The sequence below is a fragment of the Mercurialis annua genome, linkage group LG1-X (genome assembly GCF_937616625.2).
Source record: "Mercurialis annua linkage group LG1-X, ddMerAnnu1.2, whole genome shotgun sequence".
NCBI classification, from domain to species: domain Eukaryota; kingdom Viridiplantae; phylum Streptophyta; class Magnoliopsida; order Malpighiales; family Euphorbiaceae; genus Mercurialis; species Mercurialis annua.
In genome coordinates, this window is record NC_065570.1 from 55,263,084 (window position 1) to 55,284,569 (window position 21,486).

The 21,486-nt window shown below is 31.4% G+C and overlaps 3 protein-coding genes across 3 annotated transcripts; 1 reads left to right on the forward strand and 2 right to left on the reverse strand.

The window, feature by feature from the left end:
- Nucleotides 1-6,863: 6,863 nt before the first annotated feature.
- Nucleotides 6,864-8,540, forward strand: LOC126655711 (uncharacterized). The gene is made up of 3 exons (XM_050349976.2): nucleotides 6,864-7,419; nucleotides 7,982-8,103; nucleotides 8,178-8,540. The coding sequence occupies exons 1-3, from the start codon at nucleotides 7,036-7,038 to the stop codon at nucleotides 8,326-8,328; spliced, it is 657 nt and encodes a 218-aa protein (XP_050205933.1). The 5' UTR covers nucleotides 6,864-7,035; the 3' UTR covers nucleotides 8,329-8,540.
- Nucleotides 8,541-8,814: 274 nt separating this feature from the next.
- On the reverse strand, nucleotides 8,815-13,113 carry LOC126655703 (UDP-galactose transporter 1). The gene is made up of 5 exons (XM_050349964.1): nucleotides 12,688-13,113; nucleotides 10,699-10,948; nucleotides 10,408-10,615; nucleotides 9,490-9,721; nucleotides 8,815-9,230 (listed from the first exon to the last, which is right to left on the reverse strand). Exons 1-5 carry the CDS (start codon nucleotides 12,796-12,798, stop codon nucleotides 9,003-9,005), a joined length of 1,029 nt encoding a protein of 342 aa, XP_050205921.1. The 5' UTR covers nucleotides 12,799-13,113; the 3' UTR covers nucleotides 8,815-9,002.
- A 6,718-nt stretch (nucleotides 13,114-19,831) lies between these two features.
- On the reverse strand, nucleotides 19,832-21,486 carry LOC126664588 (uncharacterized). The gene is made up of 2 exons (XM_050357440.2): nucleotides 21,007-21,486; nucleotides 19,832-20,164 (listed from the first exon to the last, which is right to left on the reverse strand). Exons 1-2 carry the CDS (start codon nucleotides 21,302-21,304, stop codon nucleotides 20,112-20,114), a joined length of 351 nt encoding a protein of 116 aa, XP_050213397.1. The 5' UTR covers nucleotides 21,305-21,486; the 3' UTR covers nucleotides 19,832-20,111.

The window sequence follows — 21,486 nt, forward strand, 5'->3', positions numbered from 1 at the left end:
TTGTACTTCATTTTTTTTCTGCTTCTCTATTTTGCTTATAAAGCAAAAGCAGCCAAAGTTCTGATAATTGTCACCCGAATTAGAACTTAAATTAAAAATCTAATAATTTCTTCCTGAAATTATTTGTTTTCTTTAAAAGTAGTAAGGATATGTCACTCTAGGCTCTAGCTATATCAAGGCCTTGTTAGAAATGATTGGCCTTGTTGTAACTGACATCTTTTCGTGATTGAAAAATAAAAGGCGCCACAAGGAATACTGTCACTTCATACAAAATGTTGCTCTATTTAGTTGATGAGGCGGACTTGGATGAGTATGGACCAAGTTCAAGTGGGTTTGATTTTTTGAAATGTACATTCAAGCTCCGTTTGAATCTGCTATTTACTATTTTTTTTATAAATTGATTTGATCTCAACTTCCCCCTCATATGTCAAATTTATATGGGTTTAGGTTGAGTTTGTTCGGATATATAAAATTTAATCAAAAATAATAAGTCATGTAATTAAAAAGCAAAGATGATACAAATTAAGCCTTGGGGCGGATCTTATGCCCTAGTAATAAATTGGAGCCAAATCTGTCCATGCATTGAAATGGAAGGATATAAAATGTAGCCACCGGTAGGACCATAGGGGCGTAAACAAATCGAGACGGGTTCGAATTATGCTAAGCTCTAGGTCGAGCTCGAATGTGCTATACAAGGTTTAGCTCGAATTTAAATGAGTTTAAATTCTCAAGTTTGAGCCCGAGTCCGAACAATATTTGAACTATTCGATTTCGAGCTCGACTAGAGTTCAATAAAAAAATTATTAAAATTTATTATATTTATTATATTTATTCATTTTTTACAATAAAGTATAAAATGTAACCAATTAATTTGATATATATACATTAAGTATATTAGAGTTTTGTTTTAAGTTCACGAGCTTCACGAATCCTTTTATTGATAATAAAATTCGATTGAAGCTCGACTCAAATTTTTTGGACGATCTATCTTTTGTTGTTTTAATTGATTTTGAATACCTGGCAAATTGGTTAACTCGTTACATTCTAGCAACCGCGCATAGAAAATTGATATAAGATGTACTATGTATAAAAATATTAGAATTGCCACTATTCACGAGGTGCAAAGAAAGGGAGTACTGAATGCTAATTCGTCTGTATTATCAATTCTTTTCCTTGTTCTCTTCCCCATTTCAAGACAACCACAAACTCCTCTGTTATGCCTTTGCGGTGGTAGTTTTGGCCTTTGAAAACCTTTTACATCGAAATATATTTGCACAACAGGAAATTTTTATTTAGACCCGATTCATAAAAAAATTATTAACTTATCTAATGAGGTGTTAGAAAAATGAAAAAAAAAATGAAAAAAATAAATAAATTTGTGTTAGATTTTCTAACATCTCATTAGACAGGTGTATGAAAAATTTATGAATCAGGTCTAGATATCAAAAAGTACAATAATTCAAAAAAAAACTACTGAGAAAAAATGTGATTAGTATGGAAAATGTTGTGTAAAGAGAAATTTTTAGATAGACTCGGTCCACCACGTCATCCGTAGACTATCACATAATAATACGTCATTAAAACGATGACAATCTTATAAATTTATTTATTATTTATTTACACATTTAAATAATAATATTATAAAATTAACATCATTTTAATGACGTGTCATTATGCGATAGGCTTATTTTACGGATGATGTGATAGATCGAGTTTACCTAAATATTAAATCCTAAAGTCCATAGAAGGAAACTCATATTGTTAAAACATCCATACCTCATTTGATGAATATCTGGGATATTCAAGAATTTCCTGTAACCGATATCCATGTTTTGAGGCTTCTCTATTTGCTACTGTCTGATGAACCAACTGTTTTATACAAGATAAAAAAATAGAATAAAAATATCTCATAGTAGAATTATGTACAAATAAAATTTACTCTCTGAACATAAAACCCTAGCCGCACAGATCATCTCCCAACAAAAAAAACAAACCCTAAGCTTGGCTTTCTTCAAGGCCACCGCCGATCAATATTTTAATCGGCGGTGGTCTCGTTTTCCTTTAGTTTAGTTTTATTTATATATTTCATATATGATCGTCGTTTTTTGCTATTTTATGTTTTTATTTATGGTTGTTCTTATCTCTCCTTTTATGGAGTTTATATTTTCCTCCGTGGAAATTTTATATTGCCCTTTATGGGATTTGATGTTCCCTTTGTGGATCTTCTATTGCGGTGCAGATTTGAATCGTTTATGATGATGGAATTTTTGTTTTTAGGTTTTCAATTGAATTCATTCAAATATATAATCCAGTTGAAAAATTCAGATTGAAACTGTCAGAGCTGTAGATTATATTTTGATAAAGTGCACTTTGAATCCAATGCCCAATTGACGAAATCCGGATCAGTTGCGTTCAGAAGACATTGTGATGCTTCATCAACAATTTGCAATTATCGATTTCATATTGCTATCATCGGGAATTCTTATCTTATTGATTTGCGCAAGAGGGTTGCATCTTTTGTTATTTATTTGTCGTTTAATGTATTCGCAAGAGGCTATATACTTGAATTGTAATACTTTTTCTAGTGCTGCAATAAAATCCTACATTTCTTCAAAAAAAAAAATTACTCTACATATCAATTTACATAAATTTAATATAAATTAAAATTAAAATTAAACAGTAAATATTACTAATCTGAATTGAACCCGATTTGAGTTTGAGATATATTTTAGAAAATGAGGCTCCATTGACCATCCATCCGAAACCTCCCCAAACTTGGTTTATGAATAAACAAACAAACAAATATCTATAGTGGATTAATTAACCACAAATTTAAGTTGTGCTTTATTTTATTTGATTTTGAGAATAAGTTGTACTACCTTATATGGAGAATAAATAGAAAAGGAGAGGAGGGTGAAATGGTAAATAGGGAAGAGAAGAAAGAGCGAGTAAATCGGGTGCAATAATTTGAAAAGTAGGAATAGTAAAACCCAATTCACGAGGCCTAATCACGTTTCGTGTTTTAAAAAAAGATGAATGTAATTATAAGGTGTCAGGATTCTTTACTGACCTCTCTGCCATTACTGACCTGTGAATGAGTGAAGAAGACGAAGAAGCAGCAGAAGCTAATTAAGCAAACCACAGCCCCCTATGGAGTTTATCACTATTACTATTCCATTTCAGCTGTGAGATTTGCTATACCAAATTGAATTACTGAACCGTATTGAAAGTTTGGGTTAGTTCAATTTAATTTTGAAACAAAGTAATTTTTGTTTTAATTTCTTATAAATCAAATTAAAAAAGGAAAACTAAACTGAACTATTAGCTCCTCATATATACATTGTCGCCGAACCAAACCGAATCCGAAATAACCGAAATCGAATACTACCATTGAATTGAAGCAGGTGACTGTGACAAAACAAACGATCGACCTAATTGAACTGATAATTGAATCAGTTGAATGATGAATCATATCCAAAATTTATTTTTACATATAATTTGTTCAATTGTATAAACCGACAACGGAATCGGTTAAACCAAATTGGTGAATTTTTAAGACATTGCTATTTATCACCAAAATACATCTGTGTCACTGATGAATCAAAAGTCTAAATCATTGTCATTAGAGTTGCTTATCTAAAACAGCAAGTTACACATTTTATGAGTTTATGGGCATAAATAGAAGAAACTTATTGTGAATAGAAAGAGAGTAAGATTCCATTTAAAGAAACATACTAGTTTAAATAGCTTAAGCAATCCATCAATGGCTATCACCTGAATAATCCAATTATGAAAGATGGACACCTATCATCCCCATCCCCACTCTACCCTAACACTTGTGCCATTGCCATCAATAATACTTCACATCAGCACACCCACCAAATAAGGACCGGATTCACGGCTTTTAGAAAAATGTAAACCATTGATTTTGATTTATTATTCCGATTCCAGCCAATTTAAATTTAAATTTTAAAATAAAATTTAAATTGAAATATTGTTTTTTGAAGAAAAATAAAAATAAAGGATCTAAACTTAATTTTCTTACAAAAAAATTGTATGTTTGTCTAGTTTAGAGGAATCAAATGCTAAACACGTAACTAATCTAACAAATACTTTTTGTTATTTTGTTGAAGGCTTAGTACTCCGATTAGACTAAGTTTGTCTACTTTTTTTATTTTGTTGAAGGTTTAGAAATGGAACCTCCACTTTAGAAGATTTTATATGGTCTTGGTTTGGTTCGAACCTGATGCTGAATTTGATCGATTTCGATTTGAATCCGATTAGACTAAGTTTGAATTTGAGTCAACCCATCGGCCAATCTAACGACCACTTTCATGGCGGTCGTTTATATCATTCTTTTTCGCTTCTTGTGTCCCTAATCAACAAACAACTTAAGACATATAAAATGTCAAAACAATTTATTCATTATTTAATATAACAATAATTTTTTAATCTTTTTTTAATTTTTTTAAATAATTAATGAAAATATATATGCCAATATAATCGTTTAAGTTTTGAACAACCATCTATAATTTAAAACAAAAAACAAAAAATATATTTATTAATTTTGGATATAAAAAATATATATTATTTTAATTATCTTATCTCATATTTTGGAGGTAATTACTTTAACTCCCGAGATTTGACATATTACACTAGTTAGACCCTAATATTTTAAAATTGCACTAAAACACCGTTCCGTTATATTTCCGTTTGTTAAAAAAAATATTGTATGCCCCTTGAAGTTTGATATACTAGACTAATCGGTCCTTTTATTTTACAATATTATACATTTACCACCATATATATTTTTAAACATATTTAGTTCTTCAAATTTGATAAGATAAGAAAAACAAATCCCTTTTCTATTATTTATATGTTTTATTTTATTTTATCAAATTTGATCAATTAAACATGTTAAAAAAAATATTTGATGGTAAAATGTACTATAATATTACAAAATAAAAGAGCCAACTAGTATAATATATCAAACTTTAAAGACATGCAACATATTTTTTTAACTAACGTTTGACAAACGGAATATATAACAAAATAGGATTTCAGAAAAATATTACAAAACTGAAGAGTGTTTTAGCGTAACTTTTAGACATTAAAATTTAACTTGTATAATATGTTGGATCTTAGAAGACTGAAAATAAATGCCTCAATTTTTTAAATTGTCAAACTATTTTTTTGTGTTTCTTCTCTTTGTTTTTTTTTTTTAATTCTCTGTAATGTTTTTGAATCAATAGTTCAATACCATAACTACATATGAATGATCAACTATATAAGTGGGAATTTTCCCCTTTTATTTATAAGCAATGACCAATTAATAGATAAATTAATTTTATGGATAAATTAGTCATAAATTTGATGATTATGGGCAAATTAGTTTATAAGTTGAAGGAGAAAATTGTTAATTTATGGAACAATTAAATTATAAGTTGAGGGAGTAAACTGTCAAAATAGAGTTAATGGTCTATAATTAGTAAATTCGTGATCAATATATGTCATAAAGTTAATTTATAGATTAATTGTCTATTGTACTTACAACTTAAGAAGACACATTGCTACTTAAGTCAAGATTAGTTTCATTTTATTTGGAAGTAAAAGAGAATCATATATCTGTAGTATTTCCAAGTTTCATGATCACAAGCTGACCAATAAAACCCAATCTCTGTTGTTCAGTAATATCAAAATGCAGTGATTCTCGTGACTTTAAGACTGCAACTGCAACTGCAACTGCAACTGCAACAATAACATAATTATAAATCATGTCTTTACATCATCACCTATCTCCCCACCACCTATTCCTACTCCTCTTTCTCTAACACATGATAATTAATAATTAATGATAATTAATAATTAATGTTGGATAAATTCTCAAGAAAATACTAATATTTACTGTTGGATACTATAGCAAAGCAGTGAGCTTTTTCTTTTCTTTATTACCCATATTTCGATTAAGTATTGGAAATATTAGAATCGAGCAAAGCGTAAATTCGACTCTTAAACATTTCAAATCAAAGAAGTTATTTTTTTAGTCAATTAAAATCTTGAATTTTGTATTTTAATATCAAATAAATCAATTTTAATATTTTTGGTCAATTAGATATTAAAATCTCTTAAGCGGCGTTTGGATTGCGAACTTTTAAAATTTATAGGAATTCTAAAATCCATGAAATGTAAAATCAATAAATTTAAAATTTTACTATTTCGATTAAACAATATCCATAAATTTATATTAGCTTTTTTGGAATAATAGAAATTTACAACTATTCATCATTCTTTAAAAATAACGGATTTCAACTTTTCTATATCATAAATAGGAAATCAAACGACACATTTTGGAGATTGAAAATTTTAAAAATCCACAAATTTTTTATTATTACCAAATATTACCTCCGTTCTTTTTTAGTTGTCCATTTAGTCAATATTGCACATATCAAGATAGTGCTTCTTTTGTCTTAATTTATAAAGAAAAATACTAATATAGCCCTATTAGTTAATAAATGCCTTTTAAATTAAAACATATGGTCATTTATTAAGATGGGTAAACTTGGAAGATAAGTAGCTAATATCACATGAAATTACTAAATGGACAACTATTTGTAGACAAATAAAATTGGCTAAATGGACAACTAAAAAAGAACGGAGGGAGTAATAAATTTTGGTGACATTCATGAATTATATAGTACTACTTTTTGTAATGGAGATATTAATGAAAGCTAAAGCAAATCAAAATGAAGACCTGACTAACCCCACAACTGCGCCATACAAACTTAGTTAAAAAAAGACCATCACTCTTCTCATAATAATAACGATTTATCTCCTTTTTCTGCATTTGTTTAATCAAATCACAAGTACATAAACTTTGTTTTTACAAGTAGTATTAAAAACCAGTTCCCCACCTCTTGTCCCTCATCTCATCTCCATTAAATTTCTCTTTCTATCTCTAGAGTTATAGCTTTACTATTCTACTTCATACCCACTACTGTACTATCTCTCTCTATAAAACTACAAAACCAAATTAAAATGCCAACTTCTTCATTCTTGAGACAGATAAGCAGCAGCAGAGAAGCTTGGAGATCAACTTCAAACAGGTGGGGTTTCAGTAGTAATTTTAACAGCAGCAGTAGTAAAAGCTTGAAGCAGATGGAAGGGTATTACAGTAATATGCATAGTTACAGTAGTGATAATGGTTTGGTGATGAGAAAGAGAGTGATGGTAGTGGTGGATAATTCTTCTTATTCAAAGCATGCAATGATGTGGGCTTTAACTCATTCTGTTAATAAGGGGGATTTGCTTACTTTGCTTCATATTATCCCTAATCCTTCTGAAACACCCGACTCTTCTTCTTCTACTACTCCTTATCTTGCTAATTCTCTTGGCTCTCTCTGCAAGGCTTGTAAACCTGAGGTAATTCGTTAATTTGTTTCTATTTTTTGCTTAACTTATGGTTTTCTTGATTTGTCTTTCTTTTTATTTTGAGTCATTGATTGTGTAGATCAAGAAACTGAGAGGTTGTTGCTATTAAACAAAGAAATGAAAGATATTTAGCTTTCTTTGACATGCATTTTTTCATATTTTTAATTCTATTGCAGATCCCATGTCTGTGAAATAGTTGGTTTTTCTTCTTTTTCCGTTGGTAAAAGAAGGGTATTTTCGTCATTTGGTTTCACTTTTCCTTTTCCAGGTTTGGTAATTTTCAATCAAATCCCTATTTTAACTTTTCTTGAGTTTTTATTTTTACTCTTTTCTTTTATCATTCTTAAAGTGATGGAGAATAGGGAACAATTTTTGAGCAGCAGCTTCAGTCTTTTCAGCTTTCACTTTTTCATTTTGAATAGAGATGGGCATGGTGATGAAATTGAGTATTTCTCAGATGTGACTATTTTTTTTGTCTCTCTCTATTAATATGTTTTTGTAAAATTGTAGCATAGATTTTGTCACTTAAATTCTGATGAATCTAATGGTTCAGGTTGAAGTAGAAGCACTAGTAATCCAAGGGCCAAGGCTAGCTACAGTGATGAACCAAGTGAAGAAGCTAGATGTGTCTGTCCTTGTTCTAGGCCAGAAAAAACCCTCTTCCCTTCTCAATTGGTGAGTTCAAATCTACCATTACTTTATCTCTAATCTTTCATATTTTAGTCTCTAATTAGCTTTTGTTATTGCAGTCTCTGTGGAACAAGCAGCAGTGAAGAGTTTGTGGAGCAATGCATAAATAATGTAGAGTGCCTAACAATTGGAGTAAGCAAGCAAAGCAAAAGTGTAGGTGGTTACCTTATCAGCACCAGATGGAAAAAGAATTTCTGGCTCTTGGCTTAGTTCAAAGTTTAAGAAATTTAATAATTAATAATTCTAATTAGATTAGATGTAATTGTTAGTTTTAGATCTTAATCTCACTCTTTGTAAACTACTACTACTAAGTGCTAACTAGATCATATTCTCTGTCTCTTCTCTAGACTTGATAACCCATAGTAACTTTGCAATAAATGTAATATTAAATGCATTATTGAAGTGTTTTATTTAGCCCTATATTTCTTTGGAATGCTAATTTGAGTTATTTTATAATGAACTTATGTCTTAACACAATTTGCCCGCTAAATTTATTTATAATGAGCAATTAACATCAAAATTAGTTTTTTTTTATCTTAAAGTTACCCAAAACACATCACTAGAAGAATCCAATCATTGTTCACGAGCATCCCTTCATAATATCATAAATTCCTGCCTTAAACTTGCAGCCAACTAACAATTAAAGACAGCATCATAGTAATTGCAAAAGCGACTGGTTAGTTAGCATCAACAGTGGTTGCAAAATGTTTTTCTATTTCTAAGCAAGAGAAGAAACATAAATTTTAAAACTATGAGCTGATCTAATGGAAGTGCACACAACAAAAAGTGTTATGTTTCTTCTTTTTTCAATTTCTCCCACTTTTGATATTTGTAATAACTCCCCTATGCCAACTCTGCTACAAACCTCATGTATTATCGCTTTATCAGACCTTATCATCTAATTTATCATTTACAAGGGGAAGCAATTCCATCCGGTTCCTAGGAGTCCGGGGTGTTCGAGGAGTTCCAGGTGGTGGTTGCTGTTGGGAGAGCATGTGCCTAACATACCCATAGAATGTACATCCCAAGAGTGTGATGCCACATCCGACAGCATTCAGAGCTGGAATTGGATTCCGGAATATCAGCCATGAAACCAACACAGCAACAGCGACCTGTACAGGATCAATAGAGGCACTCAACAACGAAAAATGGAATCTTTATGTCATGATAGCTATAATGAAGTAAACGATAAAACATAATGGTTTTGTAAGCAATTTGTTGACAAAGTAAAAATGTGAAGTTCTGCAAGTGCGGTGCTACTATAAGGATTTCAAAAGCAATTTAATGCAATTAGTAGGTTCAAATCTTAAGAGCTGTCATTCTAAATAGAGTGCTTTTATAGGCATCCGAGTTTTGCTTGATTGATCTCACCTTAAGGTTGCCAGCAACATTGAATGTGACTGCAGTTGTCGAATGAATCACGTAAAAGATTGAGAAGTTCAGACAGAAGGCCAACACCCCAGAGGTAAGAATGATTACAAGAGAAGATCCAACAGACTCATGGGTGTAAAACCAATCTACAACTCCACTACCTTCAAGTACCATTGCTGGTACAGCCAAGATCATGGTCGCGAATGGTGCCATGTAGTACACAGTGTTTATGCTAAAAATAGAAGAAGAGGAAAAAACTATCATATTGACGCATGAGCAATCAATTTCAAATGCATAACTTAGCACCACAGCCGAACATATAAGAACACAAAGCTGTTGGAAACTTGACTTTGACTTGGTTGACAAAATATGATTTCACTTCAGCAAAAAGACACACAGGACGGCTCTCACATTCTCACTAATACATGCAGAAACAGTTATCCGTTAGGTTTTTAGACGCTTCAAATCTATTTTCTGATCTTATGACTTCTCAGCAAATTCAAAAATGATTTGAACTTTTGACTTGAAAGAAAAGAACTGAATTCTGGTAACTATGGGGATTTTCAAAATACGTGGATTTCACGAAGAGAATCCAATTGAACCGAAACTTACATTTGTTAGATTTTCCAAACGTACTCTATAAAATTTCTGTGGTATGATTTTGAACTACAGACAAAAATACGAAGATATGTGACAGATAAACTTAATTGCAGGTCACTAGAAAGGTAAAGATTTTGACACATTACTCATTGCTCAGAGAAAAGTACACATATCGAAAGATTAGTATCAAGAATAAAAACACAATTAAAGAGTCCAGTCAGAAGGTTTTCCAGAAAAAAAAAAAAACAAGTAAAGCAAGAGAAAAATAAGCAAGAACCATTAACAAAATAAAGATATCCCAAAACAAAAATATCCAACCTGTCAAATTTGTATCCATGCAACAGAGACTCTGCAAGGATGGTCTTTGTCGAAGTAGCCAAACATCCAAATAAAGCAGCACAAAAACCAAACATATTAAAGCTAAGCTCAGTAACAGAAGTTAAGAGTATTCCTCCAACAATAGGAACCAAAGCAGCCCAAATTCTCCAATCAAAGTATTTTCTCCAAATTAACCATTGCAAAACAACTGCACAAATCCATCAATGTTTTATTAGAAAAAGAATGTAGAAATTAATAAAACAGTGTTTGTAAAAAATTCCCGAGGCTCACCGGTGGTTGCAGGAGTAAAAGACTTGATTGTTTGCATGAAAGAAACAGGAATGTAGCGCAAGCTCACATTACCCAAAACTATGTTGACGCAAAACACAAATGACATGGGAAATATCCTTCGCCAGCGATCTTCAGGATCAACCACTATCAACGGTTTGACTTTCAGCACCTTGATTGCAATATATGCTCCAATCGATGAGCATATGAAGTGAATACAAGATACTGAGAGTGGGAATTTGAAATCCAATTTCTGTACAAATACACCATTTCACGCTTAAAGGAGCCCAAAAATAACCATAAACATCAAGCAAGCTAAATTTAAGGATATAAAGAAATCAAGATAAGAAAGAGAATACAAGAAGTTAACAACCAGCTGAAGTGGGAACCATGACTCCATACCATAAGGAAAGGTAATCACTTTTGGCAAGGTTATACATCTAAAGTCAATATAAACCACCATCACTACATTTACCACAATACTCATACATCACAATCAATTTTCAATTGCAAATATGAAGTTCTAGAAGACAGCCCAAATAGAAGTACAAAACAAAACATTAAGGAAAATTAACTTATGTAAAAATAAGAACAGATTTAGAGATTAAAAGTAAGATAAACAATCGTCAAACTCAAGTTATTTAGCCATCTAAAATACTTGATTGCAGAAAACTATAAACAACCAATTGGTCCACATTTGACAATTCATAAGGTAATCACTTGGATTTATGCACCAAAAGTTAAGTAAAAATACCAATAAGGATATTCCCAGTACAACTAAATTTAGGCTTGATGTTCTTTTATGGCTCAACAGTATAACATATAAACAAGACCTTCAAAGTATAAGAGGTTTTCAGCATGCCATTTTTTCTCAGTTATTACATTTATTCAATAAATAACACTGGGAGCTATTAAGGCACAAAGATCAAGCATATTCTACTCAAAATTATCATCTCCCTGTGTTTTAGAGTCACAAGACTCATAAGTCATAACTAATTTCTCTCTTGCTGCATGATAAAATAAAGAGCAGAAATAGATTAATGTCCTCTGCCTTTCACCTGACATACACCACGCTAATTTTGCATAAATTGGAAGGAGATATCATGTTATTCTATGAACCAGTATTTTTTAGTATATTATTTTAGCTCTCTATATGTTTCCAGATCTGAAATTTTGGTTTCCTACATAGATCAAAAAAATGCAGCCAATCATGAAAAGATCCAAACAAAAATGACAGCCTTGGTGCTATCATTTTGTCGATGGAACATAGACAATTCTTCTGCGAGAAGACTCATGCCAATGCAGCAAAAGCTTTTGAATCAAGAAAATATTATTATTTATTAAATTGAAAGAAAGACAGACTGATGACCAGCTCAACTTTAAATTACCATTTTTGAAATTTCCTAACATATTTATATTACAAGATGTCAAACCTTATTACACAAGTTGGTAAACAATGTTTACTGCATATAAACACATCCAAACAAAAAAATATCAATAAATTAATTACATAGCTTAGCAAGTGTGCACATGGCAATTAGGATCCCTCAAAATTATACAAACAGCTAAAAAGTTGGAAAGCTGGAAACAGATGTCTTAAAATCTAACCTGATGAATCTAGGCACAAGTTCAAGTGGAGGAAACAAATACAAATTACATAAAAGATCAAAATTCATAATAAGCAGAGCTCGTAAAAAATCCGAATTCAGAAAGATCAATGATCAATTACACATATACACATAAGACTGAAAATAACCCACAAAACAATAGGCATAAAAAGATCAACAATATTCCTATAAATTCAGCATACTGATAATTCGTCACTGCAGAAAAAATACGCAGACTCATGAATCAAAAATCAATAAGAATTCATCACTATGAAAAAAATTAAGTCATCCCAGTAAACAAACATCACAAATAAAGCAAAATTAACACAGCCAACGATTCAAAAATTTGAAAGGAAGTAAAAAAGAAAAAGAAAAAAATAGAGACCTGGAAGATCCATTTGTTCATGATAATAACAGTGACATTGAAACTCCACCATTGAAGAATAGCAAGTATGGATCTAAACATATTCCACTGACTCAACACACTGTCTTCCATCTCTGTTGGTCAATTAGAGAGATATAAAAAAAAGGCGGATCCAAAAACTGCTGAATTTCACTACAGTATTACCTAATTAAGTGCCCAAATTAAAACGGGCAAGTAAGTTAATGAAAAGGGAGAGAAATAAAGGTGAAGTTTAGCATAAAAGGAGTATAGATTTCATTGGTGTATATAAAGGAAATGAAAAACCCTAATCGCAATGAATATGTGAAGAGGGAGGGCGTAACGGAGCAGGCAGCTCTTCCTCCATGTGGTGTGTGCGGGATTTGTTTTTGGTCTCTCTGTTTCTCTCTTTTCTTCTAAATAAATTTTAAACGTCTCTCTCTTTTAATACTCGCTCTCCTACTTATGGTCTCTTTAGTAATATTTTTTCTATTTTTATTTATTGTTATTTTTTAAAAAAAGATTCCTTTTATGTTTATTTTAAACGTCGAAATGAACAGCCGGAAACTTTTACCGGCATTCTTTCTGATTTCAGGTTATCGTGCTACCATAGATCTACTTCAGAGTCTTGGTGATTTTTCACTATTCTATCATTTGTGACTTTAAATTGCGGGATCATATTAATTTTAAAAAAAAACAATTTATTTGTGTAATTAGAGACGTTTAAAATAATGAGTTATAGTTCAAATGGTATAAACGCTGGGCAGTAAACTGTTAGGTCGTGAGTTTAATTTTTCTCATAAACGCTTCTCCTTTCCCCGTTATCATAATTAGCGAAAGAAAAATGTTCGACTCTTGATGGGTCTACACCCAAAAAAGTAAAAAATGGCAGCCATACATTAAATAATTTTCCTGGTCGATTAATTGATGTAAATTGACTAGCATTTCCTATAATACATCTCCTAGGTTGCTAACTAAGATTGGGTTATAAATATTTTTGTTTAGAGAGTTAGAGTCCGAGTGTTGTATATCAATTGGCATCTTTTATGTGGAGTGGTGGATTGCATGTATATTACAGGAAAGAATAAGATTTGTTATTTAATTAAATGATCAATAAATTGTCTTTACGTTTTGTGTTATACATGGGAGTTTTGCTTTGTATGATAAATTAAAATTATAGTACTAATTTTTATATACTATTTTAGAAAATGTTATTTAACCCACTATTTTATACCACTTTAATTGTCCTTCCTTACAAGGCAGCATTTAATTCGTTCAATTACCTTTCAAAAGTGTATATCTCAAATACCAACTTTTAGTGTCACCTCCCACGTTAGGTGGGTTAAGAAAGAAGAGTTATATAGCATTACTCTATTTTCTTTTTTTATAGATTATCAACATATTTTTTGACACCATATCATATCATATTCTTGTTTCTTTTCTGTTAAATTGGAGCAAATACCATACCAAGTCTTACTTTTAAGAAAAAATTAATCCTTCACTTTTTCAAAAGAAAAAAATCTAACTGTCAACAATTTTTTTTTTATTTGTTATTTCGGTTGTCGTCAATGGTAGCCATTTTTTTATTACATTATTTACCTAAAATAAAATAAAGAGAAAATTTTCTACAGTACACTATTTTGTATTTTATTTTCAACTTTATATTGTTTTTAAACATATTTATAGGTCGTCCTATTTTTACTAAAAATACTTTTTTTTAATTTCAAAAATACTTTTTTTATTTTTTAATGATTTATGCTCTTTTTTATATATTTTTTTGTTGTGTTTTTTTGTTTTTTTATCGTGTTTTTAGTGTAATTGTGGTGTTTTTAAAGTGTAACTATTCTTTAGTGTAAGTATGGTGTTTTTATCATATTTCTATGATGTATATATAGTGTTTTTATAGTATTTTTATAGTGTATATCGTAAAAGCACTGCAAATAACCATAAATACTGCGAATACACCACATATACACTAGAAAAACACCAAAAATACACCAGTAAAACATAGATACACCAGAAATACACTATACGTACACCAAAAATACACTATAACTACACCAAAAATACACTATAACGTAAATACACCATAAAACACTGCAAATACATCAATTCGTTGTTTACAAAATCAGTAGTATCAAAATAAAAGAACAAATCTATGAACAAGAGAAAGACAAAATAATTATATGAATAATAAAAGAATTTTATGAACAAAAAAAATAATAAATCTATAATAATCTATTTACAAAAAATTTAAATTATCACAAAAAACTTATTGCAAAATATCTAAAAACGATATCGAGGAATTCATAAGAAGAAACGCGGTTACGAGAAAATCAATGGAAGAATCGCCGCGATGAAAAATGCATCGAAAAAAACGCGACAGTAAAAACCACGACGGGAAATCCATAGGAAGACGCGCAATGGCGAGATAGAAGAAAGCGATGTACGGTGAAAGTAGACGAACGGAAGAGAAAGTTGAGAGAAGTAGACGAATGGAAGAGAAAAAAAAGGAAGATATAATTTTGAGAGGAAGAGAAGTAGAGAGATGTAGAGAGCGGGCTGTGTGTATACCTGTTCATGGGTTTGGGTATCCGGCTCGCCCGCCCAAGCCCGTCCTCTTAGGGCCGGGCTTGGACACCAATATTTAGTCCCAAACCCGGCCCGGGCCCGAGCCCGAAAAAAGTCCGCTTTTTGATGGGCGGGCTTGGGCTTTCAATATCATAAAAAATTAACGTAAGCCCACCCAAACCCTGCCCGAGCCCGAAAAAAGAGTGTATTAGGGCCGGGTTTGGGTAGTATATTAAAAGCCCGAACCGGGCTTGGGCGGGCTTGGGCTTGACTTTAAAAAAGTCAAGCCCGCCTAAGCCCGGCCCATGAACAGGTCTAGCTGTGTGTATATAAAATGACCTAAAATGAGTTTAAGCCTTTTATATATAGTAGGAAATTTTTGTAAATATGTTTGTTAAAAGGGTACTGATGGAAATTATGGAAAGATGGGTGAAATGTGTAAATAAATTTGAAAATCAGATATTTTAAAAATAATCTCTAAAATAAATGACCGACTCATTTTCATCTTTATTTGTTTTTTTTGGTAAAAACGATCACTAAACCCCCTGATCTTTGAGCGGCGCTCGCTAAACCCCCAGAGCCTGAAAATCGTCGATTTTTTTTTAAAATGATAACGTGGCAGTGATTTTTAAATGTCAGATTCGACAAAAATCTGTCCCCATGTTAAGTGTCAGCTGACACCTCATCACAAACCAAAAAATATCTAAAATACCCAAAATTCAATTAGAAAATTAAAAAAATCTAACCCAAGCAAACCAAATTCAATCTAGTTAAACTTAACCAAACACTTCACTTACAACCGCTGCCTATCATTTTTCGGCCTCCGTTCTCCAGCAACCACCACCCTCCCGCCGCATCGATCTGTTCTTCATCAAGGAGCAGGCCCACTGGGTCTGTTCCTTAGTGAAGAAGATGGCCAGTCAAAAAAAAATTTCCGCTGTAGAGGCGGCGGCGGGAGGATGGTGGTGGCCGGAAAACGGTGGGCGGCAATTAGGGGTGAAGTGGTTTGATTAGGTTTAATTGGATTGTTTTTAAACATCAGGGGGTTTAGTTTCACAGACCCAAAAGTCAGGGGTCATGGGTGATTAATTATTAGCCCGAAAAATTAAATTCTTATTATGGTAGAGCAGATGTAATTTTGATTTTTATCTTATAATGCGATATGCGAACAAGACTTTTATCTTATTCTATGTTAGGTTATTAAAAAATATTATATCCTTTTTAAATTATAAATTCTTACACCTGTATCTGCTTGATATTAATTGAAAATTATTTTTTATATAAAAAAGAAAAGATAAATTGTTATTTATGCAAATGTCTCAATTTTCATTCCATTTATTTCTATAACTAATTTTTTTTGTATAAAAGTCTCTATAAAATTTAAGTTTACATTCATATTTTATAGTTGATTTTTGAATTGATTTCCAAAAGAAAATTATAGATTGCTAATGTAAACTTTAAAAAAGCGTATAATTTTCTTTTTAAAAAAGAAATTACAATTGGTCCACAAATTTGAAATTCTACTTTTATAAATAAACAATTAATACTGAGAGAATTTTATCCCCCTCATAAATCTGTTTTGAATCCATTCCAAATTAATCAAAAATTATAAACATAAAAGGGTGGCGCTATTTCTAGAACAATAATTAATAGGGTTAGAGTAAGATTTTTTATTTTGACAATATTATTCTTATTTAATTTGAATCTATTTCTATGATATGAACAAAAGAGGGTAATTTTGTCACAATAAAATATTTTGCTCTGTCATATGTTACGGAAAATAATTATCACATTCAAAAATAATAAATAATGAAAGAAATTCAAATTCAAAACTTGTTACCAAATTCTATATTTTCTTTTGTAAAACAAATCCATTATTTTCAAGAAGTTACAAATATAAAAAAACACAAAAAAAATATTGTCTAAAAACCTTACATAGAACAAGAAGATATTTGAACAACTATATTCATATTATTGTCCACAAGTTGCTTTATAAGATAAAATTAAAATTATAGAAATTAAACTCTCAACTTAATAATAGAAGATTGACAAACTCCTGAAAAAAGAGAGAAACAAATTTATATCAACGTAATTTTTTTTATCAATCTATATGAATTTTAATCTGATGTGCAATTAATGTAGTATTACATCTGCACTATTATATTAACCTATTTAAGGTTGTATTTTAGATTGCTTCTCTTCTAAACTATGTTTTGTATATAAATTATATATAACTCATAAAACTATTATCTAGTGACATAAACAGTAAGTTTAATAAGTTATGACTCGGATTCGGATTAATCAATGTTAATATAGTAATATGATATCACATGATTAAATAATAATGATCGCTAGGGCTTAACCAATCAACCTTTTTTTTAACATCTGCTTCCCTTCTCAATGTCAAACACAAGAGATAAGCACAAAATAATATGCCAAAAGTATGCTTCATATATATTGTAGAAAGAGCCATCCTCAAGTAATAATACATTTTCTAGATTCAGTTAGTATATATTTTTTCCTCTGTACGAATAATAAAGTCAAGTCAACTATATCGCTCACATTTTACTATAACTATAGATGATCTATTTAAGTACATACATAGCAAGGGCGCCTTTTAAATTCTTAAGCAAAGCAATTTGCGAACAATTGAACTGGGATAAGTAGTACACATGGGTTTCAAATTTTCAATCAATTAAACTACAATAGATTTATATTCAACTCTAATAAGTGGGAAGAGGCAATATATGCCATTTCAATTGTTAGAAATAGGTGATGTTTTGATATAATAATACCCTTCAAGAAAGTTAAACAATTATATCAGAAATTTTCCACAAAACAACATTTTGCAATTCAAGAATGTTGATATAATATAATTGTTAAATCATTACTTAGTGGCATAAATTAATTTAATGAGAAAAGGAGTCACTATAGTGCAACAAAACCAAATCAAATGTCTTCACATTACAATAAAGATGATGTGGAGTGAGTTATAACCAAACTTTTTAACATCACTATCCATTCATGATCTAGAGAAGATAATCTAAGGAAAGCAACTAGTTCATTTAATGTAATCACATTTAGTGAATTTTATTCATGCGTGCAAATTAGTGCTTTGAAGACTAAACCCCTCAATTGGGAGGAACCTACAATCCCATTAACCTAAAAGCCTAGAATTTCTAAATGACATTTATAAACTTCTGCTATAGCTTTCTTAGGAGAGCAACTTGCGAGAGTTTACTTCAATAGGTAAATAATGTGTATTTCATAGAATTGTATTCAGCTACTTCACAATTTGAATTAAACTATACCTGTTTTTTTTCATCCAGTCCTTTAACTTAACGAAAAATTATTTTCGAGTCCTTAACTTAAAAAAACGACACCGTTTAAAGTAACTAATTGCATTTTTGAAAATAACGAAACAACGTCATTTTTATCACGATTCTTCATTTATATTTATATAGACCCAGATTTACTACTATTCATTCATTTAGGCTCTATTTGGTTCACAATTGGCAAAGAAAATAGAAGAGGAAATGCTTATAATAGTGATTATTTTCTACCATTTGTTTTGTTTTATAAAATAGTACGGAAATGTGAATATCAATTCAATTTTTCATATTTTCTTTTTAGAAATAAAAATGATAAAAATTTAGCATGTATTCCTTTACTTAAACTATATTTTAAATGTTATCTTTAAGTGTTACATTCGATGTACTAGGTAAGAATTTTCCATGATAAAGCACATTCATAGAAATGAAGAAGAGAAACGGAAAACAGTCCAAATCCTAACCCCATTCTATAAAAATGCAACTGAAATAGCAACGACATAATTTCAAAGGAAAATCATGCTTAAAGAGAAAAAAAAAGAAATTTCTTTATATAAGGGGTCAAGAATCATCTCAAGTTCCAAGCTTCAGTTTCTTTCACCAAAACATAGAAATTCCTCTAAAACGGTTACATCCAAAGTGGAGAATGGCCTAAAAATCGCAGTATCTTCAGTTCAAACCTTGCCCTAAAACTCAATAGCACAACATGTGAAGAACTTATTTGTCGCCCCATTCTTAGTCTTGTTTTCTTTTTCAAAGTAATTTAGGTAAGAATCCTAAAATAATAACTGGAAACTTTCCTTGTATGTCAATGGTCCCTAACCACCAACCGTGACTCCAAATTTAAGCTACAACTCTTATCAAAAGAATATATCTGCCAAGTTGCATGTGCAATGTGCTTTAAATTCTAAAAAGACCAATATATAACGAACAAAAGACCGTCTCAGTCCTTAAACCTGTATCACGGGCTTATGTCAATCTTAACATATATTGACAATTTAGTTCATGACTCTTTAAAATAAAGCCAATTGCATCCATTATTGTATTTTTAGAGAGCATGAAAAGCAACCGTGAAAATATTAAATGCAAACACGTTGAAATTGATATAAGATATTAAATAAAAACATTAACATGTTTCTTTTCACTCGCTCTAAAACCACAATAATAGATGTAATCAACCTTAATTTGGAGAGTTATTTGAGTAAATTGTCAAAATAGGCTAAATTGACTTATATGAGCCCGGTCCATAAGAACAATCCCTTGCTCAATATATAATGCTTCAAAGTGATAATCCCCCTGGCATAATTATAGTACAGTTTGTAAGAGTGAAAAAAGTATGACAATGTTTGAGTGTCTACAGTCAACATGTCATGCAGCAGGCTACGGGAAAGGGGAAAAAGCAGGAAAGTTTATGGTCATAACCTCAAAACTGATTTCATTCTTTATCTGCCGCTGAGTAGGAGGTTGCGAAACTACTATATTCTGGTCTGCAAGCTAATCAAAGATAATATTCATACTTTAAACAACTCAGATTACAATTTTGGAGGCTGGTGATTTCACATCTTCCTTCACAAAGTTGCCTGCCAAAACCATAGAAGGATAGAACGCATATGAGCAATCGGATACAGGAAAATGAAAACATAAATGTTCATGAAAGAAAGTTTTCATTTTCATTTTCATTTCAGCAGTATAGATAATGAATTCAGCCACGTTACTTACCATGGAATCAATTCATGGAAACTTTTCTACAACATAGCTAGGTGGTTATGGGTGTGTCTGACCTATTTTTGGAGTTTTGTTTCCCACAGATGCGAGGTCTTGAGCTAAGGTCTAACGACAAAAGGTACACGCAAGATCGTTGAGCCCCATTGGTCAGCAATGGTGTCAAAAAAACTAAATGTGGCGACTCATTAAAAAAATACGAACAAGGACAATCAACAGTCATAAATCCTACAAGGGCAACTAGCAATGCGACTAAAACTGAAAAAGAAGAAGAATTTTTTTTCCTGCAACATGCAGTATCAGGGCCAGCAGCTGGGAAAACATCAAAAGTATTCATCACACTACTGGTAAAGTAGCACAAATATTAATCTAATCAATGCTATCAACACACCTATAATAAGTCATAGAATGCACACAATGTCCACTCTTTTTATCACTAGAATGCATATTCTCCAAGTTTCTCATGTATTACAAGGAGCAATAGTTTCGGAAAAAAATGTTGAGTATATCAATGTAATACTTACACTAATAGCATTTGGTAAATAATAAAAGGATCAATATCTAAATTCGAGATAATCGCAATAATCAAACGATAATCCCAAATTAGCTGCATACTCAATAGCAATAAATTTCTCATCAGCCCTAAAACCTAACCGAAAACTACAATCTAATTGACTAAAGAGAGAGTAAGAGCTAATACCGATTGGAGTGGACGGTCCGTCACCGTAGATGGCCTTGAGTCTAGCAAGCGGTACCAAAGCGGCGCCGGATTCAGCTTCAGCAAAGAGCTGTTGTTTCCAGTCCCACATAGTTTTTTTTATTGCTTTATTTGATTTTAATAGGGAATCCTTCTCTGCTTCAAGAGCTTCTATGTTCTTTTGCTGGTTTGCTGATCGAAGACCCAGCGCCGCGAATGCTCCCACCAAGCACACGCCTATCACTGCGTCACTGTTGGCTGCTCTCACTGCTAAGCTCACTGATCTGCTTACAAACTCCATTTTTGTACGGCAGAGCTCGTCTCCAACTTTTCCAAACGGCAGTCGGGGATATCGGTCTCTGGCAGTGGTTGTTGGTCTCCGGCACTTTGTTGAAGAGCAGATCTGTAAATATGGAGCAGGCGAGGGCAACCAGTATTGAATTTTTTAATTAAAAATTAATGATATTGAAGATGAAGGGCATT

Bases quoted from the DNA above. Each gene is read 5' to 3' on its own strand.
- LOC126655711 (XM_050349976.2), top strand. From the start codon at position 7,036: ATGCCAACTTCTTCATTCTTGAGACAGATAAGCAGCAGCAGAGAAGCT. The intron at 7,420-7,981 runs GTAATTCGTTAA...CTAATGGTTCAG, and splicing joins GCAAGGCTTGTAAACCTGAG to GTTGAAGTAGAAGCACTAGT. The intron at 8,104-8,177 runs GTGAGTTCAAAT...TTGTTATTGCAG, and splicing joins CCCTCTTCCCTTCTCAATTG to TCTCTGTGGAACAAGCAGCA.
- LOC126655703 (XM_050349964.1), bottom strand. From the start codon at position 12,798: ATGGAAGACAGTGTGTTGAGTCAGTGGAATATGTTTAGATCCATACTT. The intron at 10,616-10,698 runs GTGAGCCTCGGG...GGATTTGTGCAG, and splicing joins TTTTACTCCTGCAACCACCG to TTGTTTTGCAATGGTTAATT. The intron at 9,722-10,407 runs GTTGGATATTTT...TTCTATTTTTAG, and splicing joins CATGGATACAAATTTGACAG to CATAAACACTGTGTACTACA.
- LOC126664588 (XM_050357440.2), bottom strand. From the start codon at position 21,304: ATGGAGTTTGTAAGCAGATCAGTGAGCTTAGCAGTGAGAGCAGCCAAC. The intron at 20,165-21,006 runs GTATTAGCTCTT...TGGTTTTGGCAG, and splicing joins CGGACCGTCCACTCCAATCG to GCAACTTTGTGAAGGAAGAT.